Source organism: Dermacentor variabilis, chromosome 2 (genome assembly GCF_050947875.1).
Source record: "Dermacentor variabilis isolate Ectoservices chromosome 2, ASM5094787v1, whole genome shotgun sequence".
NCBI lineage: Eukaryota > Metazoa > Arthropoda > Arachnida > Ixodida > Ixodidae > Dermacentor > Dermacentor variabilis.
The window spans coordinates 27,193,888-27,219,977 of record NC_134569.1 but is presented as its reverse complement, the minus strand read 5'-3'; the positions used below and the strand labels follow the sequence as shown (position 1 = coordinate 27,219,977).

The 26,090-nt window shown below is 48.6% G+C and overlaps 2 protein-coding genes across 7 annotated transcripts; both read left to right on the top strand.

Moving 5' to 3' along the window:
- The first annotated feature begins 126 nt into the window (after window positions 1-126).
- LOC142571539 (uncharacterized) lies at window positions 127-15,093 on the top strand. 5 transcript variants are annotated; one of them, XM_075679976.1, is made up of 6 exons: window positions 127-403; window positions 2,587-2,698; window positions 12,178-12,309; window positions 12,680-12,767; window positions 12,850-12,959; window positions 14,030-15,093. In XM_075679976.1, the coding sequence occupies exons 2-6, from the start codon at window positions 2,615-2,617 to the stop codon at window positions 14,321-14,323; spliced, it is 708 nt and encodes a 235-aa protein (XP_075536091.1). In that variant the 5' UTR covers window positions 127-403; window positions 2,587-2,614; the 3' UTR covers window positions 14,324-15,093. The 5 variants fall into 5 exon arrangements, with proteins under 5 accessions (XP_075536091.1, XP_075536093.1, XP_075536092.1 ...); XM_075679978.1 differs by lacking the exons at window positions 127-403; window positions 2,587-2,698 and adding an exon at window positions 8,259-8,354; XM_075679977.1 differs by lacking the exons at window positions 127-403; window positions 2,587-2,698 and adding an exon at window positions 8,494-9,249.
- Window positions 15,094-20,279: 5,186 nt separating this feature from the next.
- LOC142571538 (dual specificity protein phosphatase 3-like) lies at window positions 20,280-24,894 on the top strand. Of its 2 annotated transcripts, XM_075679973.1 has the most exons (4): window positions 20,280-20,759; window positions 21,951-22,200; window positions 24,411-24,624; window positions 24,667-24,894. In XM_075679973.1, the coding sequence occupies exons 1-3, from the start codon at window positions 20,549-20,551 to the stop codon at window positions 24,583-24,585; spliced, it is 636 nt and encodes a 211-aa protein (XP_075536088.1). In that variant the 5' UTR covers window positions 20,280-20,548; the 3' UTR covers window positions 24,586-24,624; window positions 24,667-24,894. The 2 variants fall into 2 exon arrangements, with proteins under 2 accessions (XP_075536088.1, XP_075536087.1); XM_075679972.1 differs by having other exon boundaries at window positions 24,411-24,894.
- Window positions 24,895-26,090: the final 1,196 nt, after the last annotated feature.

Genomic DNA, 26,090 nt, shown 5'->3' with positions numbered 1-26,090 from the left:
AGAGACTGGGCTCTGGCCTCCTCTCCCGCGGCATGTGCGGACAGGTCCGCGGAGGTCCGAAGCACGCTGGAACACGAGGCTGCCACGGAAGCGCGCACGACGCAGTCTCCGCGAGTCCGTCTCCCTATCCGGTTGCGCGTCTCTGCGTTCTCGGAGCGAAGGCTGCTGCTGCTGGGCGGTACACAAGCGGCGCCGTCTCGCGACCTCGTTGCGGCTGGAGAGCGCGCACGTTCTTGCCCCTCGGAGCTTTGGACGCGTCCTCTTCTGATCGACACGCGGGCTAACTGCCGAACGGCCAGGGCTGGCCAGACAGACGACCTGCATTCGACCGAGTGAAGCCTTTGCTTGCGCATCGACCTACTGCCGCCATCAACGTGTGGACGACACCGACTCTATCCCGCAGGTGGGTCTGCGACTCTGCGCGGCTAAAAGTAGCAGAGTGGCGAGCTCAGGATGGCCTTTTTAGGCGTCCCATATGTGTCGTACGCGTGACACCCTGAAAGTGTGGTTCGACGTTATTGAACGATAGATAGCTATAGGGACGAAATATATATCTATTAAGTACTGGTTGTCCGTCAGAAGAGTTCTGCGGTGCACGATACCAACGAGGTAGTGAAACTGTAAACCATATCTTGTGTCGTATGCGTGTCGTTTTTCCAATCGCATATCTCGAGCATGCTTTGTATAGGGTTCGTCCCCCCTGTAAAACTTGTTCTCTTTTCCCTAAATATGTGTATACGAGAGAACAAGAGATGCGGACAACAGTGAAAACTTTATTCCTTCGGATGCACTTTGTCATTGAGAGCAACTGCAACTTGAAATTAGCTGTGAGAGCACGCGGTGGTTTTGTTCCCAGGTTGGGAGCCTAAACTGCAACGAAATGCAGGTTTTCCGCTGTAGCCGTGGCTTGTGTGCGAGTATACAACGGATAGGCGCGAAAAGATGACTTTATAAGACGAGCACTGGCTCATGAAAGACATTTAGGTATACAGAGAGCAACCTGTCATGCGCCCTTTGAAGGGCGCTGTATTTCGACAACGGTTTCGTTTCCGCGTAGATACCCGCCACTTCCTTGACATAAACGGGCGCTGCAGCTCGAAGCAGTGTTTTCGTCTTCACGGCCGGATGATGCAGGGATCCAATTTTAGGCCCACTTCATGACCGGCAGGGTCGCTCAAGTACCGATGGGCCGATCCGAAAGAGGCGTTTCCTTGTAGTGGCAACGCAACGCCGCTGGTCTTGTCACGCGCGTCTTTCCGCATGCGTGTGTTTCCACTTATCGTCCGTGTTCCGCCTGTACTAGTCCAGCAAAAAATAATTGAGCAAGAGCACCCCGCTTTCCGTTCGGGGCCGCTATTTACGAAGTCCACGAGTATCGAAATTGGGGCACAGGAGCTTTGCTGAGCCGACCATGCAGTGCGCATACACGTGCGTCGTACTTCTCTCCTCCTCCCCCCCCGTTCACCTTTCCTCGCCGTTCTCCCCTCGACAAGCATGAAATTTCGCACTCGTCCTCGCAATATCGACGTCTCATTGTCTATCAGCACGGTATTTGCACTTCGGCATAGCTTGCGAAGAGAGTAGTGCATAAACATAAACACTGCATGACATTATAGGCTACACAGAATCAAAATAAAGACAATTTTACGCTTCACTTTTAGTTGCATATAATTTAATTAACCACTTCACGAAAGCTTAGATTCACATAGATTCCAATATTTGCGCTGAATTTATATAATCTTTTTCTGTCTTGTTTGGTGTACCTTTAGCTCTGTTTAAGCGAGAAACCTCATCTGGCGATCCACCGCCGAAACCGGATGCGCGTGTTCACTGTAGCCGCCGAAACGCGAGACGCAGGTTTTTCATACCCGATCGCAAACCCGACACCGATCGGAGTCCTCCTGTCTGACGCGACATGGAAGCTGCTGCCGCCTGACGGCTTCCCGCAAGCACACCCTTTCCCGTTTGCACCAAAGTGTGGAGCCTCGATCAGTGCGAAATTACATCCCCACATGGTTATAATCCTTATAGCCAATGGCAACTTTGCCATGATTATAGTTAAGCGTGTTTTGGACGTGTGTGTTCATGTGATGCAGATTCTTCCTTTCTTTTACTGCGGCAGCAGTTGAAAGTTCGAAAGTGGTTTAGCAGCTGTGCTCACCTGTGCGGGATTTTTGCGCCCTATAAGCCGAATCTGACAGTAGCCGCCTCTGTAAGTATTTGGGAGTCCACAACAGACAATAGTGCAGCCCGCGAAGACAGCATTGTGTATGTGCATCGTCAAGCTTTAAGTTTCGGCTCTGCAGATTCGCCGGCTTCGTGTACCATTACTGTCTGGCGAGGCTGCCGCTGCATTCATGATTGTACTGCGCTTAGTGTTACGCTGACGGAACTAATGGACGAACATAAGGAACAAAACGCGGACGTACGTGGCGCCACGAACGTCCGCGTGTTGTTCCTTGTGTTGGTCCATTAGTTCGGTCAGTGTAACACTAAGCGCCATACAATCATGAGCGTGCACCAACTAGCCCCGTTCATTGCTTTACAACTCATTTCTGAAGCTTAGACTGTGCCCCTTCTGTGCAGGCCCTTCCTCGCTTGAAGGCCACTGGCGATGACGGCGGCGATGGCCACCACGACGACGACACGATGCCTAGTAGGCGGCAGTCTGCACAGGCAGCCACTGTACGGCTACACGGTGAGTTCGAACTGCGCACTGCACTCATATGTACGGCTATACGGCTGTGTGCTGCAGCCGCCAGGGTGCGCACCTGTGTTTTGCGTAGTGAGACATCCAACCACAACTTAGAATATGTACATAAGTTCGGCGGTTCATAGCAATCTTTAAAGCACACACACCTCTTAATGGAAAAGTGCATAACATTTCAACGGCTTTGGTTTTGCGGATTGGGGCTTCTCGCTTTCGCCGACTCGCTTGTGAAATTCCTCAGTCGCGGTTGGTGGGGCTTGTTCCAGCATCCTGAAGTCAAAAATAAGTCATTTGGTGGAAAAACTGGCATTGATCTGTCCTTTTTGGGCATGCTTAGAGATGACTGAGACATTGACTTAGATCCGTAAAAACACAGAAGTTATAATTTTTTACCCGAAGATATTGTAATAAGATAAACGCAAGTTCGTGATCTTTCAAAGGTGTATGGAAATATAATGTACGTACATTTTAACTGGAACGGTGAAGCGTATTATTTGAGTACCAAGTCTGTTGTAGGAAGCTGCGCCGATGAGTAAAGCCATGTCCACATCATGTCTGCTTAGCAAAAATCACAAGCCTAGCAACACTTACGAGATATTCTGCCCCAATTGCTAAAAGGTTCAATGGCATTCGAGTTAACATATTTTGGGAAACTTAACTGCTGCGGCGTGTTTAGCAGTGCATTTTAGGAGTGGATATCTCGGAAGTGGTGCTAGTGAGGATTTATGCTCGGCAGACATGACTTCACTATACAGCTAAGCTTCGATTTCTCAACTGCTGCATGTGGCCTAAAGCAAGTTTTACAAAAATGTAATCAGTAAATCAGGTACTTTGGCATTGTGAAATTCATAAGTGACTTAAGTAATTGTTGTATGGCGCATACTTTAATACGAAGTGTAGCCGAAGAGTTTGCAAGGCATATATAATCTCTTAAAACGAATTCTGAAGATGGCATCAGCTTGGAGATTTGCGCCTCAGTCTTGCGGTACTGTTGTTCCACTTGACTATATTTTGCACCGGGTACAAACTCCTTTTTGTGCATGACAGGACAAAAATAACCAGAACGACGATGTAATTCGTCGTGCACTTTGGGAAGTAATATCTAGAAACTGGTTTCATCCTCGGATTTCGTTCTACGTGGAAACACCTTGCGAGCTCACCGATTACAATTAATACATAACTAAAATTTTGTTAATTAGTCGATTACGTATCTTTACTTTATTGTCCGCCTTTCGGACTATTTCTGCTGAACGAGTAGCATTGTGATATGACCGTATCCGTCACAGGTTATGTACAAAAAGATTCTGTCCAGGTAAAAAAAAATTTTTTTTTTGAAGGGAACGCTCCATTACGCGCAGAACTCGCTGCTAATGGCTGTGCATTCGAATTACAAAGCTTGCAAGGATATGCAAAATCTCGCTCAGCGAGACACGACGGCATTGTTAATGTAGAGAAAGAAATATAAGTTTGCAGCGTTACTTGTTTTCTTTTCTGAGCTTATTAAACAGAGTGAAATCCACGTCTGCACGCCTCACAGTTAAGGTTTACTTCGCGTCCATAAAACGTATTTCCGCATTTGCACTGTTCTATTCTCTTTATTATGTGTTTTTTTTTTCTATCTCACGCGTTCGGCTACATTACTGATATTGTGTAGTGTCAACAAGAGGTTGTTATCCTCCTGCAGACGTCCCATAAAATCTGCACCTAAAAATAGCTTCAAATCGAAGGCTTCGGTGGACGACACTGCCCGCGTGCACGCCAGTAGAAGCTACGAAGTCTGTATGGCCAGTCGTAAACAAGTACGTTCGCAGCGGGCGAGGCCCGAATCAAATCGAACAGGGAAAAAAAAAAAAGAAAGAAAAGCGAGCGTCCTTCATCCGGTAGTGCCGAATAGGAGCGCGGCTAAACCGGGTCCGCTCGAGGCTCCGGACGATTCTCACGACAAGAACGTGCGGAGTGCAGTGTGCGGTTGAGAGGTCCGAGGCGACGGTTGCGGCGTGCGCGTAGGCGAGATGCACTGCAAACCGGCTGCTTCTGACCCAAACAGCGGGAAAGCAGAAACAAGACAAAGTACGAAAGAGTGCGCAGATAAGGAGGGAGCCTGCGACGGCAGCGCACGCACCTGCAGTGCCGGGGGCACTGTTTTCACCCGCGTGCGGTGAGAGATAAGCATCGTGAGAGAAAAAAGCGGGTCTCACCGCAACCGCCGTTCTGAAAACACGTCGGCCGCAGGCGCAAAAAACAAACTCTACCCGGCACAGGCGCGCCCATGGGTTGATGTCTCGATGTGAGTAGAATGGCACAGACACCGGGCATGCGCATGTCCGTGTAATCATGACAGCGCGTGCGGAGTGGCAGTTGGGCTTCACACGGTGGGCGTTTGGAGCAAAATACAAATACAAAACCAGCTGCGGAATGACGGCATTCTCACGCGTCCTATAGTCTCGTGTCCCTCTCTTTATCTCGTTACCACCGCCAAGGAATGAGAACTTACCAGCACAGTGTGCCGCTTAGCCTGTCTTGTCTCGCAAATACCCCCCCCCCCTTTTTTTTTTTAAATTTTTTTTGCTCATAATTTCGTTGCCAGAAATAGCTATAACGAACTCTGAAAATGGGGAGGTACGTAGAAGACGAAAACTTCATTTAATTATGACGTCAATGACAACTTTGACGATCTCGTAAGTCTGCATGTAGGTTCAACTGGTGAGAATGACAGTGCATGTATATTATAAGGATGAAGTTGTCAACTCTCGAACGCGCTCCCTCGGACTTTAAGCTTGTACAGATGACATTGGTGATGCGCTGTCGCACGATTGCTTCCGCACAAGCATGTCTGTGTCCAGCTTCACCGACGTGGCAACCAGCTGCAGTTTCGACAAGGTATTCAGTATTGCGTCAGTTATCGATTCTCCTGTCGTTCTTTGCAATTGCGACGTCAAGAAAAGCTTCTCGGATGTTATCTAAAGAATCTGCAAACTGCAAACACATAGCAAAACACTGGCGATTGTTTGGTGTTTTGGTGACTTTATCAGTTGTAACTTAATACACGCGTTAGTGGTGTCGAATTCGTCTTGCTTTTTTTAAAAATTGAATTAAACTATTGTTACGCTGATGGACTCACTCTGGGTAGGTATTGACGTTAGTGTAGCTTCGCATAGCGATTTCTGCAGGTGAAGTTCGAGCAGAGGGCTGTGGTCGGAGAGAAGAGTAAAAGTTGTTTAGAACTTTTTTTTTAGCTTTGAAGAAGGGACAGGAAGGGAAAGGAGTGCGGTTGTCCATAGGTTCAGCGGAGGCGGGTTTCGGGACGCAGCCCCGCGCGATAGAGCTTCTTGGTTGTGAGGTGGTGAAATGGGAGAAGTGCAGCGCAGTAACTGTCCCCGCCTGCACTTTATTTCGGCGGTACCCTCGCCCTAGCCGCAACCGTGAAGCAGACGCGTACGCTGAAGCGCCTGTCTCAACAACCTTGCGGCTGACGACGGGGGAGGGGAGAGGGTGCATGCCGCGTCTCTACAGAGGAGCAGGCAACTCATGCAGGGGCGACTAAAACAACAGCAAAGGACGCAGGAGCCGGGAATCCGAAGCCCTATGAATGGATGGCGTACTAGAGAGCGGACTGAGGAGGAAAGGACGCACATGGAAGCGTACGGCGTCTCTCTAATTACGTGCACCACTCTGCGGAGCATCCATGAATGTCCGGCGCAGGCCCTAGGAGACCCTTCCACATTTTTTTCAGGCGTGGCCACCGCGGAGCTCTTGGCCCCGTAACTACTCAATGTTTAAATGCTTACTGTTTATTATACGCTGTACTTATACGAACTGGAATATGATATAACATTCTGTTCGACAAGCGTTCTTCGTCGCGCAGACTTCGCTGTACTTCGCCGAACAATCACGTAGATTTCATGGTCAATCGAGACGAGCGCGGCTGAAAGAGAGGCCGCCCAAATAATTGTGGGAGTGGCACGATCGTCCGTTGGCATCCGCTGCGCTGCACGCATTCGAAAACGGCGAGTGGTCGAAATGGGCGAGGGCAAGAGTTGGGAGTGGCGGTGTCGCGGGGGGTTTCACCGTGGGAACGGGCGGCAACGTGGACGGAAGCCGGCTCGCCGGCATTCCGGGCAGATACGGGGCACCTCCTCGCCCCCAGGCTGACAGCGGCCTGCGGAAAGACGTTGGCGGACGCTTTTATGCGCGTCCCGACGGTTGGACGCGCACGGACTCCGTCATGTTTTCGCCTGTTCGGTCCAACCGTACCTCTCGACGCGAAGTTCGAGAGGGCCCCACCACTCGCGGCCGTTCGCTCGGATTTCTGAAAAATTATTATGTTCCGCTCTTGAACGGTACGCGTTACATGATGCGCAACACATTAGCAGGGTAACTCGGCTGACCTTAATAGTCATGCCAGCGCCGTACGGATACGAACGCGGTATCGAGGCAGGTTATGGCGAACCAAGATGTGAACCCACACGTGTTCGTCATGTGCACAATCACGCACGTGCACGCACGCGGTACACACACACACACAGAGAGGGTTCATCATTTCGATATTCTTGAGAACGATAGCGTCATAAGAAATTGAAGAATGCCAGCGCCGTACGGATACGAACGCGGTATCGAGGCAGGTTATGGCGAACCAAGATGTGAACCCACACGTGTTCGTCATGTGCACAATCACGCACGTGCACGCACGCGGTACACACACACACAGAGAGAGGGTTCATCATTTCGATATTCTTGAGAACGATAGCGTCATAAGAAATTGAAGAATTCATATAAATGGGCAATTCTATCACGCACGCGCAAATGACGAAAAAATTGTTTATTTAGAAAACTATAGAGTAGAAAACATACAGCTATCCCCGATTTCACATTTTGCTTTCACCGAGGCAAACTTAAATGATGCCGCGCTGAGTATTTTACAGAGTGTCGCGGAAGTGCGAAAGTCGCACCCACCGCAACCTGTGCTTGCGAAACGGAAACGCCAAGTATGCATGCAGTTATGGCAACTCCGGCACTGCACTTCTCTCTTCCTTTCTTCTAAAAATCACTACACACACTACACACCAGAAAACGCGCTATAACATCCGACTACGTGAGAAGGAAGTTAGCGCGTGGGTGGCAGCAGCAGCACTGAACGCCAGTGATGCAGTGTACTAGAATATAAGGCGAATCCCGACCACGGCGGCCGCATTTCGATGTGGGCGGCATGCGAAAACTATTTAGGTGTACGTTAATGAACCCCAGGGGATCCAAATTATTCCGGAGTTCCTCAAAACGACGTGCCTCATAATCAGATCGTGGTTTTGGCACGTAAAACCTCATAATCTTCAGAATGTAAGGCACTTATATTCTAGTACACTGTATCTGTACGCGGATTCCCCGGCAAGGCGACAGCCACCGGGGGATCATCATCAGCGGCCACCGCGGTGTCAGCTGATGACGGGCTCCGGCTGTGCCCTTGAGGACTCTTGACGTCCACCTGAGCAACCCGCGGAATGTGTGCGCCGCTGGCTTCGCCGATAAGGGAGGAGACGGGGCGCGGCCTATCTGCGGCACAGATAGGGCAGCCCGAGGGGGATGTCGCACTTGGTCCATGGACGCGCTTGCACGCTGGGGCAGCACGCGACGGCAGGGCCGCCACAAGGTGAGGAGCTTCGCGCGCTTTCAGCATGCGTCTCGCCAATTACCGGCTGGCGCTAATAACAAGTGAACCGTCTAACGTGCCAAAGTTGTCAGCCGGCTTTTTTGGCTCTATAGAGGGCGACAACTCTCGGACGCACAATTATTCTCCCGTGTGGGCTGCGCTGTGTCTTTCCACTGAAGAAGCGTCGAGCTTTACCCGCTCTTGCGGACGCGACAGCGTCAGCGCCAAGGACCGTCAGCGGGAAGGAGCCTCACGCGTGCCGACAGCGGTGATCTCCACCTGGGGGCGACCTTATTTGCGGCCGTAGGTAGCGCGACGATGACGTTCGCGGTCGACCGTCAGCGGACACGAGACGCGGCGGGGTTTTGGCAGCCCGCAGAGAATGCAACCGCTCCCTGACGCCTGTGCGCGCGTTGCACAATGCCGCTAGCGTCGGCGACGCAGACAATGCATGCAGCGGTCCCCGGCCAGGCGCTCCCGCAGTCTCGCGCTGACGTCGTGTCTCGGGTTAAAACCCCACTGCGTCGTCGCTCGTTGCGCAAGGAGAGCGTGCCCTCCAATGTTTGCACGCGCTCATCGGGCGGACTCCGTCACCGCCAATGTGTAGTTGCTCGCCCAGCTGGACACTGGCGATGTTGTTGTGACCGGACCCTATCTCGGTGGCCCCCGCGTGAGCAGGCGCTGCGCAGTTGGCCGCACTGCGCTCAGCGGTTCCTGGAACGCTGCCACTCGACGCCTGCTCAAAGGCCCGCCGTGTTCGCGCTAGGCGGGGTGCGTGCGTATTCTCGAGACGAGCTGTGCATCCCGCTTCCTGGTGCCAGACAGAATGGAGCTTTTCTCTAGCGCCCGCGGACGGTACGACAGGCTCGACGCCGACCGGGACGTCGTTTGCTGTGTGAGTTTACTTTCCTGCACCTCTCGGCCTGGCACCGTGCGAGCGAGGAGCACCGTCGCTCGCCTGTTTCACTGTGTACCTCATACTGAAGATGCGATGTCGTCGTGGAGTGGCTGGTTTGGCTTCACATATTGCGCGCCGTCCGAAATGCGCCGAAGCTGCTTCATATGCTCGTATTCAGTGGATTCCACAGGATTATCCGGAAGTCACAGCGGCGTCCTTGAACAAGCAGTGGGTCAGTTACATTAGGCGTATTTTTCCCCGGTATCACGTTGAGTGACATACATATACTGTGTCGGCGAAGCAGTGATGTGCACATGCAGTTGTAGCGCACTCTAGGTTACCAGTCTCTAGACACCACGTGCAGCCAGTGTCCTCAGGCCGACCCTTTAGACGCCGCGATATGCGCTGTTTGCCTGCTTTAGCGCAAGGGTGAATCCGTTGTGCGTGGTAACAACGAAAAACAACTCAAGCAAACATAACTGGCAAGACTAAGCGTAGAAGCGCCCAAGCCTCCCTGCTCGTCCGCACTTGCTTACAGGGAATGAAGTTTCCTGTATAATACAACTGCTATCGAGAACAACGAAACCGTACAACGTATCCGCGCCGACACGAAGCTCCTTTCTTTACATTTCATTTAACCTGCCCCTTAAGTTAGCTTCCCTATTCATTCAACTTCTACTGTAAACATCAGTGCTTTAGTGGTAGTTACCAGAAAGCTACCGCAATGAAAGTGTAGCAAAAATTGTTTCACGGTTAATTGCGAGGTTGGTGCCCTTCAAGAGAGCTTGTAGACGACCTTGAAAGTTTGTGAAATCAGCATTGTGACTTTGCTGGAAAAGAAAGTTTTTTTTTTCTTTAGCCGAGTCCGTCTCTGTCGGTGGCCGCCAACGAGTGCAGCTTTCTTCACTTCGACAGCGCCCCGTCGTTTGTGCCTTCTCTACGTCCGCATCCTTGGCTCATTCCCGTCTTAAAACTAGACAATTTGTGCAACTATAGTGAGACCACGGCCGCACTCGAACGCAGAAGCAACGTTTGCGGCTGTGGTGAGATGTGCAGCGGATTGGCGCCTATCTCTGTGGCGTCGCCGTTGCACAGGGCTGGGTAAACAGAGCGCCATGACGTTTCGCAACAGGTATCTGCGGCAATTTCGCAATCGCATGTTCGTCAATATCGCAACATTTAGCGCCAGCACCGACACTAGCGGATGAAGTTTTCTATAGGGAGGCCTTCGGAGAATACACTATCGGCATGGGGGCAACCACGTCGGGGCCCGGTCAGATATTTTGCAGGGGCAATCACCATGCAATGTATATGTTGTCTTTCATTGCTCTGCGTCCCATTGTGTTGGTGTTCGATGCTGACAGCCAGAACTGCACCGACAGCCAGAATTGCGCTGACAGCCGCTTTACCTTTCATAAATCAACTACAGCTCACGGGCGATCGACAGGGCAAGGACAGGCATGAGGCAAGTGCAGCCTTGGGCCGCTCGAGCGATCTGACCTTGACCTAACCTGGATGAAGCCAAGCAATTAGAACGTGTTTTTCAAGGAGTTGGGGTGCAGCCACCTGTTAATTTGCTTTTACAATAACAAACTATAGAGTCACACACAGGTACAAATTCAAAACCGACGTATGGTCATAGGTGCCACATTTAGCAAGGTGTGCTAGTTTCTTCCCAGGAAGGTGGACCTTTCGATCTGCAAAGTTCCTGTGTGTGGCTTGTAACGTCGCATGCTGTATAAAATGATATTATAGTTGCATTTTTTTTTGAAGAATTGAGTTACTGCTCTTACATGAGCCTCCGTAATGTATTCATACAGGCCTGCAGAGATACACGTTTGAAAGGGTAAGCCAGAGTTAGCATCTCACTGGCCACATTACTTGGGCGCACTTGCGTGTTTTGCGTCCCCTCGTTTCCGTACCAGTTATACATCATGCTCTGTATGCCAGACGGAAGGAGTTACCTGCTGCCGCAGGTGTTTTCCGTGGTGTAATAGTCATTCCAGTTTATCTTATGAACCCTATACGGTTTTTTCCTACCTTCGGCCTGGTTCCGTTTGCCGAACTTTCCGGAAAGATTTGCCTGACCTGGTGGCTTTTCGTTCACTAAGGCAACGTGGCTAAAACTCCCTGTTATCAAATGGCGGACGACAATTACGGTCTGACAATGACGTCGGCGCGAGGGCAACTCTGCGACCAAAAAATTCACAGCAAGACGGACGCTGTGGCGATGAGAGTAGAGTCTCTGAGTACGTGATAAACACGATGAGGCTCGATGCCGAATTCGGCTCTCACATCTGCTCGCCGCAAAGCGCGAGAGAGACTCGTTTCGTGTCGCAAATCCTCAAGAACGAAAGCTATCTGTTTATCGGTCTGCGGAATACCTGCATCTCTGCAGGCTGCCGGGAGTGCCACATAGGTTAATACGACTCAGCGCTTGCCGCCATGGCGCGCCGGTTGGCAAAACGGTCGTCACGGCGGAACGAAACAGTGCTCAGTCCGCTGTACCTTGTTGAGTGCTTCCGCAGGTCGGGCGCCAGAAGCCTCGTTACGTCAACAAATCGACGTCGCTGTACAGCACGTCTACGCAGAATTGTATCGAGCTGAAAGTTATCGATATTATGCAAAATAGAATCCTTGTCATTGGAGTCTGGGGCGCCGGTAGTAATTAACTTGTGATGCTCATATTGAAGCTAAAGGATGCCCACCGTTTCCCGGTGTATTCATACCGGACTCGTATGCTTAAGTGACGAAAGAAAACGGCGCTTTTCAATGGGACACACAATAGCGTTGTCTACAGTCTACAGTGTGAGTCTTATGCTTTGTGTCCCGGCGAAAAGCACTGTTTTCGGTAATTGCTTTTTCGCCTGTGTGAGTTGCATCCGTTGGAATCGTTCACTCATAACCTCGCGGGTTTCTGTGCAGGCCGAGCCGACGCCCGAGCCCCGTGCGCCGGGTCTGTGCCCTGAGCAGCCCCTGAAGGTGGTCCTGGTCGGAGACACCAGGTGTGGAAAGACTGCGCTGGCCAACCGCTTCGTGAGCGACGCCTTCACGACGGTGAGTTTGGCTGTATGCTCGGTCGTCGTGCCGAGTGCTGCTCCAGCGAAGATGGCGATGTCACTAAACCAACTACTTTGACGCTGTTCGGGTTAACGCAGCATAGCCTTTATCACCATCACTCGAGATGGCCATGTATATAAGAACCCGACGAAGTCGCTGTATGGGTCGGCTTGTCGGGCCAAAATGTGCTCCAAGCTATACATCGCGAGTAACTTCGTCCATCGTATTTGTTATCTACACTGGAGCACGCACAACGGGGCAGTTAGAACCGAGGGGCATATGCTAAAAAAAAAAGCGACGATAATTAGAAACTGGGTCGGCAGACAGTGACACTGTTTTCTTTAATTTTGCTTTTCAAAATGCGCAGGACTACACGCCCACTGGCTTTGACCGCTACACGACCTCCGACGAAGCCGCGGGACAGAAATTTCACTTCTCCGTCTGGGACACGTCTGGTGAGTGGAATAAAAAGCGCCGCCGCCTCTTGCGGCTCAGGTGGTCGGGCGGTTTGAGGAAACGTTCACTGCTCGCTCGCAGGGTCCGCAGCGTACGACACCGTGCGGCCACTCTCGTACCAGGATGCCAGCGTGGTGCTCCTGTGCTTCAACGTCGGTGTGCCGGAGTCCCTCCGCAACGTCATTCACAAGGTGAGCTGCCGCCACGTGATTCGACGCTCACCACTGTGCCGCTCGTTGCGCGCGCAAAAGCATTTGTGGTAGCTCAAGGTGACATTTTTAAAACTAAATTACGAGGTTTAACTTCCCGAAACTGCACAATGGGATATGAGAGCTGCCGTACTGGAAAGTTCAGGATTAATTTTGACCGCCTGGGGTTCTGTAACGTACACCCAAAGTACCGGTGCACGAGTGTTTTTGCATCCCGCCTCCATCGGAATGCGGCCCCGCGAGCGGGGGTAGAACCAGCCTGATGATGATGATTTAATGGCATCCCCTTTGAAACTGGGCGGTGACAAATAGTCACCTAGCCTGCTTGATTTAATCAGGTATGCTGTCATGTTTTTTATCTAGCATTTTTGTACACATGTCCTTAAACTTTTTTTTTTTTCTTGAAGATCTACCTTCTGCTGCTAGCTATAACTGCGAGATTCTGTCGTATCAATCAATCCCTTCCCTGATTGTTTTCCACCAATACTCTAAACGTCTCTTACTTTTCTCGACTGCTGACCGGTTGACGCTTCCGTCCACTCTAAACCCAAGCGCTGCTGGGAGGTATACGTTACCTACGGTTCTCACTGGGCGAATATCTTCGCCCAGCCTTCGCGTACCTTCTCGTGTTCAGCAGCGCCTCCGTGCGGCGAGTGAGATGATATTTCTGCTTAGGCTGCACGTATTAAGATACCGCTGAATTCTTACGGAGAAGGCACAGGGTCCCTCCCACGGCGCTTTAAGAAGGCGGTAACGTCATGATTGATCATGTCTAAAGTGCGCACAGGTCCTAAGCGCCAAAGGGTCTAAACATCTTTTAGTAAGTGGTGCAAAGCGACACATGCGCCTGTTACAGGAAGTCTTGGAGTAGTATGTATTAAAATCATATTATGGCTAAGAAGCCTGGTGGTCGTTCCGCTCTGTATAGGAAACCAGGCAGCTGGCACGTGCCGCCTGTTTCCCGCGTGTTCTGGTCAGTAAAGTTTCCACAAAGAGCGTTCCGATATTGCCCGGGCGTTTATGTAACGCGCCTGCTTTGTCTGTGTTCGCAGTGGCAGCCCGAGGTCCGGCAGCATTGTCCGGGCGCGTCCCTGCTCCTCATCGGCTGTCAGAGCGATGCCCGGATGACCCAGCGAGGAGGCTGCGTGAGCGCCGACGAGGCGCTGACGTGGGCCTCGCGGTTGGGCGCCGTGGCGTACGTGGAGACGAGCGCCCGGGCCGCGCCTCGAAGCGTCCGCGATGCCTGGAAGGCGGCCGCGCGGGCCGCGCTCGGCCCCGAACACCCGGACGCCAAGGGTGGCCGCGACGTGTCGCCCTCTCGCCACAAGGCGTGCATCTTGATGTGAAACACGGAGCGACGCCAAAGACGCGCCCTGTTCGGCCAGCTGTGCGCGGACACAACGACTTGCAACACAGCGTGCGTTTTATGTCCTCGTAGGACACCATGCGAGCGCCGTACGTGTTGCTTTGAATGGCACGAGGGACGTGGTGTTTTGTTCGTCGCCGTTTTGAAGCAAGGGCATCGCTCCTGAGGATGACAGACGTGTAGGGACTGATTCTACACTGGCCGCTGTCGTCCACGAGTGGTGCGATACAGCGTCGGCCTGCGTGCAGCCTTCCCTAAACTCAACATCATGGTAGTGCTGCGTCGATTGCAACACGCAAGTGACCGTCGAATACACCTTTGATAGCGACTCCATGCCTATACGCTGGATATGTCATCACCTTGCGAACTGTGCGTTTCATTCGAGTACCTGCTCAATCTCTTGGAGCCGTGGTTGTGAACCGCTAACGTCGGCGGCGTGGCCGTAGTGTTGTGCTAGGGGAAGTGCACCCGTGTGGACGTTTCTTGCTCTCGGTTGGCTGTAGCAGCTTGTCTCGGCAATGTGACTTCGTGCCGAACAACGGACTCAGAGTGCACCAAGTTGCCGATGACGTCAATCTTAAGGTGTTGATGGGGGCGAAATGTCCCATGCTAGTCAAGACAATGACACTCTCTTGAAACATCTTGGTCGTCGTCTGTTGTATGAATATTTTCCATAGTGCCTGACTTTAGCTTTGTCATCTCGTTCACCATAGTACAAGTTTTAAATAAATGTGCCTTATGCCTCTGAAACTTGGAAGTAATGTTTCGTCACTTCCGCCCCTTTCGGGAAATGTGAAAGGATCAATTATAGTGACTCACACTTAATCACATGCAGGGTCTGCCGGAAAATGGTAAGGTCAACGTGCTGCTTATATACGATCAGACAATAGCGCTCTCGCACATCGTGTGATTAACATGGCGCAGCTGGCACGCGGTGTCGGGGCACAACTGGAGGAGCGGCAAACACGCCACATTTATTTTCTACAAGAACCCCTTCGAGTACCGCTGTCGCTTTGGTATGACTCTAAATACCAGAAGTTGTACTTTTAGAGTAGGTTTTACCTTTTAGTCTAAGGACAGACACTATCATCTGAGTGGTTCTTTATTTCTATTTACGCTTTGTGGTGGTAGGCAATGGTGAAAAACATTTAAAGCAAAAGCCATATAGACGATCTAAGCGACAATGTACGAATGCCAAAAAGACGTGCGTAGTTAGTACTTACTGAAGCACATAACTGCTGCTAAAAGGATGCGCAGTTTAACCAAAATACCAAACCGTATATAGCGCGTTAACCAAAAATACCGATTTCGACATTTGTGCCACATACAACTAAATTATTTATAGTACAAACCAGGAATACATGAACGCATGCGTTGCAAACACGAGCTAATCCAACGAGCTGTCGAAGAATCCACTCTCTTAATCACACTAACAGACGCGTCACTTATGGAGCTGCCAGATCAAAACCACACAAAGAGAACAGTCAATGAAGCTAGGGAAAGCATAGGATAAGTTACCGTTTTTTTTTATTCAGAAGTACTCGTATAAACAATAAGGAAAAGGAAAACGAAAGTCGGCGAAAATACAATTTGCTTCAGCTAGGCGCCGAGCCTCCATCTTCACCATTGCACACGTGATGCTCTACCAGTGAACCGCGGTGGCCGTCCGCAAGTCTAGTTTCTTGGGTATTTGTGAAGTGTACCACACCTCGCCCTCCATTAGCGTGTAAGCCAGCGCCACTCACGATTACGGTGGTGATGCGGAACGTCCTTTCACCCACAGTCACGGCGTAGCACGTGAACTCAAGAGGAGTAAAATGGCGATTCGGGCTAGTTTCTCGATGTTCATGATGAATTTCGTTAATTGCGACAATAGAGACAGGTAGGTTATAAAGCTAGAAGGTGAGCAGGCAATTCACCAATAAGTTGCCCTCGTATACTATCTCATGGCATAAAGGCTACCATAGCCGAGACCCTCGCTATGCAATGAGAGAGAAGAACAAGACACGCGCCAAATTTTAAAAATTCATTCGCATGCGGTCAGATTCTTGCTCCTGCCAAGAAGATATAATGAAAACGTGGTTTACACATATAGCCCTTGCAGTACACTGGCAAGTGCCTGCACGCTGCAGGGACCGTTATAGCATTGACAAAGGGAGGCAAGGGAAATCTTCCAGTGTCTTCAGATTCAGAGCGTATTGCCTGAATCGCTCCTTCGAACAGCGGCTGGTCTGCTCCTTGTAGGACTTGAGTACGTGACGGAGATTGTTTTCCAGAGTCTTCTTGAGTTGAACTCTCTTTCTCCAGAGTCTCGACGGCAGAGTTGAGCCATCTTCAAATGTGCCGAGAAAACTTTGTCCTGCTTATATAAACCTGCCTTCCCCCTTCTTAAAATAATGAGTAACCTTATGAACGTTGGGAAATACTGGGAGGGTGAAGCTGACGTGGCCTGTTGACAATACGAGAACAAAAGACGGCGACCGAATGGGCACCGCAGACCAAATATTGAGCTCTTAACTGCTGCCACAGTAAAGTATATTGCGAAGCACCGCTGCAGTACAGGAACTGACGCACAAGACACTTTTTTGCAGAAAGTACGGCATACCATGAAGAGGCACACATAAAGGCGGGCTGCGTGAGGAATGTATTTCAGGAGGATGTGTTGTTGGTCTACTTCGCATACTGGCTGAAGGATATCTCGGTCATTCAAAAGACTGCGCAAAGAAAAAAGCAAGCATACAGACAGAGAAACACTGGAGAAAGCAGTGGCGATGCTTACAAGCGATTTACGTATAACCGTGCGGACCCATGAAAATTAACCTACCGAGATAGCCGCCCCGGCGATAAAACTCCGTCCGTGGTACATCCACTTTACATCCCAATATCCGCGCACGAATTCCGAGACGAATGCCCGCGTCGGACGTCTCATTTTGATTGTACTATCGGATCTCCCAAGGTACTGCACCTGGACCTATCCCGGTTCTCATATTAATATAGTTAGTTGCTAGAGAAATGGTACTCCACGCTATGGTAGTACGTTTTCTGGCATGTTAAAATGTTAATACAATGTTATCGGGACTTCAGTTCATGTGTACCAACTTCTGTAGTCTGTGCATATTGCGACAGATTTGATGACTTTCACCTCAACAGTTTTAGTTGAATACGCCAGCTGTGCCCGGTGGAGTGTCTAGAAAAAGGCGAAAGTCCGCTGCACTGGCGGATCGGCTAACTTAAAGCGGGTCGGTCAATTAATCCTGCAAGTTTGAAGTTCCGTTTTGGCTTTGGGCACTAAATTTTCGGCTTCGTGTAAGTGCTATAAAGTGGGTTGGATTGAGAGAGCCATGCGCCGAATCGGGTCAATTCCCGCCAATCTACCTGCAACAGGTGCGTTGGCTTAACTGAAAAATTTGTGCAGAAATTCGGACAATTCACGGGACACATCTTTCGACGCAGTTTATTTACGTGGCGCGTCTAAACTCGCTTTTTTATGAGCATGCCACCTGCAATAAGGGACGCTAATTGCACTTGTATCTGTATGATTTGTCGCTTATTTAAATATTATGGTACATTGTAGTTGTCAGTGAGGATAACGATAATGAGTTGTGTCGGAGTTGCGAGGAGCTCACGCTAGAAACTACATCGTAGACGCGAGAGCGATTTCTTATCTTTGGCACAGATGCGTCAGTTGTCGACATATCCTGAGCACCCTTAAATGTACAAGGTTGAAAATAAAATATCATTTGAAGCTTCGGTGACGGGGTCACTATGGCGCCTTGGTCCGCAATAAAAGGCAATGTGCCAGGGTCCTCTTTGGTGTAGGATAATTCAGACCCTGGGACTTGGGCGTGTTACCACCCGTGTCTTGTCGGGACTGCTAGTGACAGTTCGATGCAGGCAATAGCCCTAAGTGCGCTCCGCTGATGCTCGTACATGAGCTCGTGCTAGCTGAAAGACATTTACGACAATCCGCGGGCAGATGTAGAAGTTATGCTTAATTTTATACCTTCGCTGTGACTGCACCAATTGAAGTGAATTTTGTTGCCTTAAATGGCAGCAGAAGCAGCAGCGACAACAACAAAACTAGAAGTACAATGCCCTTGTGTCACGCCTCCGTAATACACACCAGGGACCGTGTTTTCGTCATTGGTTCGGACGTGGCTCTGGTGCCGTGGCGACGAGGTTATCGCCTGGATATGGGATCGGTCATTCGGCGCGACCGATGATGAGAATAGAATGGCAAATGAAATGGAACATTGCGAAGCAAGGACCCTGCATTCTAAAAACAAAGGGTGCCATAAAGTTGTGAAAGTTACTCTGTCGGGGGCGTAGTTACTTGTCACGTACCAGGTGTTTCTTTTTAGCTGCGCCAAATTTTCTAAGATTGCCTGCGGTAGATAGCGCAATCCTAACATTTGAGCTAAAATTACACGAGGCGGCGATTACTTCTACGAGAAATCAAAATACCTAATCGAATAATTAACACAATTACATTGCTTAACTTTTTCATTAATTACTTTACGGAACATATTTCATTCTACGTATGGATTCCTGTGAGTTCGCGAGACGTATTCAATGGAAACGCATTTGCAGGACTGCACCAGTTTTCAGTGACCGACGAAATTCAGTGGCGTTCCAGTTACTTTTGGGCTTCATTGCATAAAAGAGCGTTTTCGTAAAAAAGTGAGTGCAACAAAAGTCCATTGTTATCGCAAGATCGACGGCGTATATCGGCGATTAGATCGACGGGGCATAACTCGAAGCCGGTTTCATCCTCAGAATTCGTTCCAAGTCGATATGCCTTGCAAGCTCACTATAGTTACAATTCGTAGAGGAAAATATGTGCCGCAATGTGATTAATTAAACAGTTAGTTAATACAATTAGGTTAATTATTCACTTAAGCATTTTGACATCTCCTAGAAGTAATGTTAGCCTAAGCTCAAGGATTAGAATTGTGCTATCTGGCCGCAGGCAACTTAATAAAAATTTGGTGCAGCTAAAGAAAAATAAAAGACGCACCCTACATACGGCGCATTTTCTAGAGCACATGCACTCTATCAGGTGTAGCATAACGGAACTATGCCGCTTCTAGAGAGAGAAGTGGCCGTAGAGTAATTAAGCTCTACTGCGCAGAAGAATCGCAACCGCAGTATTGCTGATTTTACTGTATTACACCTAGAGTAACTGCAGTAGAGCTGCTGCAGCTGGTTAGATTAAATGCAGTGCTTCTGATTTTACTCTTTTACAGCTTGAGTTAGCTTATTTGACCCTGCTTGTAAAAAAGAATAGTAACTGAAAGTTTGTTTCAAAATTGACAATTCCAAATGAAATGCCCAACTTTAAAGGATTTAAGTTATGTACGTGCCAGTGCTCATTCCTGGCTCACCAGTGCATTATACGTACGTCAAAACGCCTAACGTGGCACTTTCACGTATATATGAGGGTGCGTTTCATGTTTTTTTACATACATAATCCGCACAGACATACACTTGGACCCTGAACACAATTTAGAACGAAAACCAGAACATTAAACCAAAGCAAGATTTGATATTATGAAAAAAGAAATCAGGAGACAGTCTACTAATGATCTAACAACTGTGTTAATGAATAAAATTGCATTTTGTGCCATAAGAACTGGTGAAAGCAGTGAACATATTAAATTAAGCGCAGAGAGTATGTCATAATAAAGGCATTAAAAGCGCTCTTATTCAGAACAATTTTACAGAAGCATGTAAAATGTAAAATGTATATGGTTTGTAATAATCCAACTTCTAATGAGATTCAACGTGGCTTTCCTTTTAACCGTCATGTATTTCACGATGGCGTGAATAAGCCTGATGACGTTCAAACAAGGCGGGAAGAAAGATGTGCAAGGTAATTTCTCTTGTGAAGCATAGATGGCAGCACAATACTGTAGCTGTCGTATGCTCTTTGTTAGGTTTGTTAAAAGAAAGGTGGTGTCGCTGCTGAGCAGAAGTTGCTGTCGTTCGCTGATCGTTACCGTAGACCGTATGTAATAAATAAAAATAGCAAAAGTGGATGTAGCGATAGTTGGCAAATTCGAAAAGTAAAAGGTTCATAGTTCTAACCGTTCTGAAAATTGGAAAGCACAGCGCAGCTTTTCGCACGAACGAAACCCACGTTGCGTTCATTGCATGTAATAATCAGTGCATATAAATTTAATATAACCACAACGTCAACACATGCATGGAGAGCATAACTTCTTTCGATATAAAATCACTGAAGAATGTGAAGACGAGCGTCAGGACGGCAGATGGCCGCCACTTCGTCGAGACGCGCGACTCAAAAGGAGAGCCACGCGTTGTATCATCGCCGCGATTTGACGGCTCGATGGGTTTCGTGCCTGACCTCAAACCAGATCTTCAGGTGGGCGAAGTGATTCCAGGACTTCACATAGGTAAGCCGCATGTCTCCGTTGCGTCTCACGGCACAGCGAAGGTCACGGCTTTCGCTGACGAACGTGTTCGGACTCGCTAGACTAACGAAGACGGAAGCTTGCCAGCTGCGCTTGCTTTGTCGGGCATACACTGGGGCATTGGCTAGTTAGCGTTTTTGGAGGCGTTTACGGGCGTCGTTTCACAAGTAGCGCGAGTAGCGGTGTCATGGGCATCATGCCATAGAGTCTTCATCTGATATTGGTTGTAAGCTTTTTGAATACTACAGGGAACATCAATCGTGGTTGTGGCTGTGAGCAGCGTTGAGCACAGTTTTCTTGAATAGCATCGGTTAGTCGTAGCATGAGCAAGAGTCTTATGTGCGTTACATAAAGATCGGTCTTCTATAGTCACCTTCACCGTATTACAGTAACGTTGTGCAGTGAAGCGTACATAATGTATTGTGGTGAAGCATATTTTTCGCACAGCGAAGCATACTGGTATGTGTTTGGCATTGACAGGAAGATCGCAGATCGTGGGCACCGTGGAAGTTCATCGGTTATTTCAATTTATACCAGGAACAGCGCCAAGGACGAGGACAACGTGAAGGCACATTAATAAAGTAAAAGGAAAACTAAAAAAAGAAACAATCGTATCTCCCAAAATATTAAAACTGAAAGAAAAATTTGCCATTGCGCCGTCTGTCTTCTTAAATGACACGGAAATGACGTACTTGTCTGGAAACGTAGCTGTGACCACGCGCATTTATCGCGCCCATGCTCCGTTGTGTGTGACCCCCCCCCCCACCCCCCATGTCTCTTATTAATTTTTTATGCCTTTAGCACATCCGTCATTGTCACAAAAATTATTCGTGCTCTGGTGCAATTGAAGCGCGCTGATCTGAGTCACCGTTTATAATCTTCCTTTGCATCATCCCGCGTGCATATAGTGTTCGCTCCCTTCATCTTTCCCTCTTTTTATTCCCCATTTCCCTTGTCCTTGTGTAGGGTAGCCAACTGGACGTTCGTCCGATTGACCTCCCTGCCTTTCTTCTCCTTGCTTTCTGTCTCTTTTTATACATTTGACGAAGCGTTCCAACGTATTTAAGTGTTTGTCCTTAGTGGTGTTCCCACCTAAAACTTTAACCAGACCTTTCGTATTGGACTTGCACAGTAGAAGATTTATTGTGCATACTGAAATCCAGACCTCTTAAGGTTCCCAGGATGCAGCTGCCGATTGGTGTCTGCTGCAGTCTCTCGCTGTGACACACGTCGTGAACGCGGTCGCCCCGACAGTGCCAAACTTCCACGAAGACCTCGGGCTGACTTACCTGGCTCTCGAACTGCTGGATCTCCCAGACTTCAAGCTGACTCGGGCTACCATCGACACCGCGTGCGACTTCATTGATGGAGCGCTCTCTTCCGGCGGATCTGTACTCGTGCACTGCAACGCAGGCGTGTCCAGGTGCCCGCACCTTTTCTCCACACTTGCGATACACGAGCGATACCAACCGAATGCTGCAGTTGCGGTTAGGATGTTGTGGGACGGAAGGCGTGCGAAATGGTGACCTGATGTCTTTTGCATCAATGACAACACGGGACAGGAAGCAGAGATGAAGACAGGATGTCCGGAAAATTTCAACTGAATTTTCATTTTCATTAAGCAAAGTAGAGTAGAGGTGCTTAGGCCTTGCAACTACAATGCCACCACAATGCTAATTGACGCTACGAAGAAACAGTAAAGCTTTAACGAAACAGCTTTGTAATTTAGGGGTGTTCACACGGGCGAATTGTCTATATTGCCTCTTTAAGAAGAGCTCACCACGTAACGACAACGTCACACCCTCATCAAGCCACGCGGTGGCCAAGCTGTTAAGAAACTTCTGGAACTGAAACAAGTTATGAACTTATGACACACCATTGTTTTTCTAAATTCATGTGTTCGTCCTGAACTGAGGGCGCATTAGCTGTTGTGCCTGCAGGCACAAAAGCTAATGCGCCCTCAGTTAAGGAGGAACAGATGAAGTTAGAAAAACAATGTCATAGACTGGGAAGAAGCTCACATAAGCGGCGCGGAATGTCCTAAAGCCGCACGAAAGTCACAATATTTGAATCAGTGAATCTGCTTGAAAATCTCAGTTGTTTTATTGAAAATGCCATTTTCATGTCCCGCTATTTTCTTAAACATTTTAGTAGATTGTGTAGTTTTGGGAAAGCGTGTGAGCAAACAGTCGAAACACCATTGTAATTGTTTAAGATGCTCATTTGTGCTGAATAGGGGTGCCTCTACGGTAGTTTATGACGAGAGTCACGATTTTAATAACAATGATACTGTCGAAACTATTTAAAAATTTTGTTAAGGGACTCCTGAGTGCGAAGCTGTGCTAAAAATGCCATTTTAGGGATTAGAAGCACAAAAAGCCGTCACTGGGGAACTTCCCAAGCGACTCGGGAAAAACAACCAAAGCCGAAAAAGATAAATATAAAAGGAGATCAGTTACCTAGGCAGCGAATGAGCGTATTGTGTTTACGACGAATTGTTTGTGTAACTTTTCCCTACAAGGTTTTAAAGTGTGGCTTCTGAATAAAACGTAAGATAAAAAAGAAACAACCTGTTTGTTAGCTATAGCGCCTGTCTACTACTCTACTCATATTTCGCGTTGCGTTCTATTCAGATAACTAATTTTTCACCGAAACATTGGGCACAGTAACTTTTCCCGCTGTAGGTAAATTTCTGTTGCGATAAAATATGTGTGCGTTTGCAGGGTGGAGGGCGATGCTGCGTGAATACTGGAAAACTGCGTCGATGATACTATACTGCCTGGACCCGTTTATGTGATTTGAAAAGCGTGTGTGTGGTTTCAACGTGTACGTATACTACAGCGACACCATTTGGCCCATAGCGTGCGTGCATGTTTAAGTGCTCGCGATATCCATGCCATGTTGTAGCGCTGAAAGCTTTGGCGTGTGTATGAATGGCACTTTGCGCATCTGCACGTAATATTCTTTCGCATTTGTTATCGAACTATATTGTCTCTAGCTGGCCCGTTTGGCTTGTGCGTATACCAAAAGGTGTATTAACTAGAGGCCCAGCGATCATGATTATTCGTGCAAACAGATTTGACATCCATGAAATGTAGCTGCGCATTGTGCGACATGCGCATGCATGCATGTGAGCCGCACATTTCGAACATTAAAGCTGTCACGCGCTTTTTTGAACAGACGGAAGGAAAATAATAAGGCGTTTGAACGGCACTATGTACTGATAGATGCGTAAGTGCCATATGAATGGCGGTTACTGTAAAGGAAATGTAATATTGGAACGCAGACATCTTGAACAAGAAAGAAAAAGTAACGAAAGAACGCGACCACCTTAAGCATTCGCGTTGACGAGGGCACTGAACTGTGTACTTTTAATCTGTGTCTCTTCTTTCTTTTTCTTTTTGTGTCCGGTGTGCTATTTCTCAAAGTTTTTGTCTCTTGAGCAGTGTACACAAGGTGCATGCCGTTACAGATGTGAACGCGGCTTTGGGTTCGCGCTTTGCCTTCTCTGTTTTCCTGTCGCTAACATATCCCTTGTTACATGTTAAAGCAGCGCGTCAAGTCACAAAAGATCACTTCCTTTTGCGAACGAGACTCTATGTCAGTGGGCGCGCCCTCTGATTTTGCATGCAGGTCGTGCGCCCTCGTGCTGGCCTTTCTGATACTGCGACGTGGAATGGATCTTCACCAGGCCCTGGAGAAGACGCGCACGGCCAGGCCTGCCGTTCGCCCCAACGAAGGCTTCCTGAGGCAGTTGGCAGAGCTGCAGAAAAGCGTGCTTGCCGCGTCCCCGCCCCCGTTGTCCTGATTGTCTCCACAAGGGCGGAAGAGAGAGAGAGAGAGAGAGAGAGAGAGAGAGAGAGAGAGAGAGAGAGAGAGAGAGAGAGAGGAAGTGACACGTGTGTGCTTACTGCTTTCACTGGACTGTGTGTGTGTGCGCGCGTTTTGACGGACGGGTTAATTGATACCAAAGTGGCTGCAAATGCCTTGAACGCTTAATTGTGAAACAGTAAAACAGTAAAAGTGTGAAACATTAAAAAGTTACACGAAAAAGACAAAAGCTTTTATATTATATATAAGAAGGAGCCAAATAAAATAATAAGTCACTTTGATCTAACCTTGATGTCTCAGAAATCACAAATGTACGTTCTTTATTGTGCCTTTTACAATGCATTAGTTTGTTCTTACTGACCCGTACAGACCAGTGCTTCTTCTACAAGAAATAGCGGACCCGTGCAAGCCCAACTACACATTCTGTGCCGGGTGGAATGGCGTTGCTCATATTAGAGCAGCATGCAGTTTGGTTTGTCGTTTTTCTTACTTCGGTGTGTCTCTGCTCAAGGACTGGCGAGCTCTTTCCTTTCGCCTGAGCTAGTGCACGGCCTTCGAAGACAAACAAATGTTGAACTGCATGCAGGCTGTCGTGCACCTGGGACCGAATTCGCAAAGCTTTTCGTTCGTAAGTGCAGTTTGCCATCGAGCGACCGCCATCGCTGATAGTATGTCCAGCATAACGGTTGGCTGGATTTTATTAACAGCCTTAACAGTCGTCGCGCCGTGACGATAAAAGCAGTGCACTATACGCGAAGAAATGCTGCGGTGTGTTACTAGAACGAATTTCGAGCGCACTGCATTCTGTAAAATTGACAGGCTCGAATTATTTGTAAGTATAAATCTCATCTGGTGCAGTGCTGTTTCGTCTGACATTCGTTGAGGCGAGTGCACATAGTGTGCTTTCGCACTTCTGCTCGCACACTCTATATATGACCAGCACTACCACGCCCCTGATTACTAGTCTTTCTATAAGGAGAGAAATTACAGGTGTCTTGCGACCCAAAGGATATACTTCTATACTTCACTTCCACCACGTGCACAGCATAAGTGTAAACAGCTTCCGAACATTTAAACAAGCTAGGACCTTAATATTAAAAAAAGGACAAGGAAGAAAAAGAGTAACATGGAAAGAACCAAACGAGAAAAAAAGAAAAAGGATTCGGGAACTGACAGCTCATTTTTCAGCTGACAAAAACAAATGCAAAGCCCCCATAGCAGGCTGTGAAAGAGTGAAATGACATGTATAGGTCGTCGCAGAATTCAGGAACTATAATAAACATGATTATAAGCTCGTTCGCTTAAATGTTCAGGTAAGCACGGCTATGAAGGAAAGACGTAAGTGCCGAATGCACAACTTTTCTTGTGAAATATCAAAATACCTCAGAGAAGCGGTGTATAAATTGACGCTCGCAGTTACGGTCATCGACAGACAAATAATAGCTGCATACAGTAAAATGTTGAAGATGTTAGGCTAAGAAA

Bases quoted from the DNA above. Each gene is read 5' to 3' on its own strand.
- LOC142571539 (XM_075679975.1), top strand. From the start codon at position 9,341: ATGCGATGTCGTCGTGGAGTGGCTGGTTTGGCTTCACATATTGCGCGC. The intron at 9,485-12,177 runs GTCAGTTACATT...GTTTCTGTGCAG, and splicing joins CGTCCTTGAACAAGCAGTGG to GCCGAGCCGACGCCCGAGCC. The intron at 12,960-14,029 runs GTGAGCTGCCGC...CTGTGTTCGCAG, and splicing joins TCCGCAACGTCATTCACAAG to TGGCAGCCCGAGGTCCGGCA.
- LOC142571538 (XM_075679973.1), top strand. From the start codon at position 20,549: ATGGAGAGCATAACTTCTTTCGATATAAAATCACTGAAGAATGTGAAG. The intron at 20,760-21,950 runs GTAAGCCGCATG...AGACCTCTTAAG, and splicing joins GATTCCAGGACTTCACATAG to GTTCCCAGGATGCAGCTGCC. The intron at 22,201-24,410 runs GTGCCCGCACCT...TTTTGCATGCAG, and splicing joins TGCAACGCAGGCGTGTCCAG to GTCGTGCGCCCTCGTGCTGG.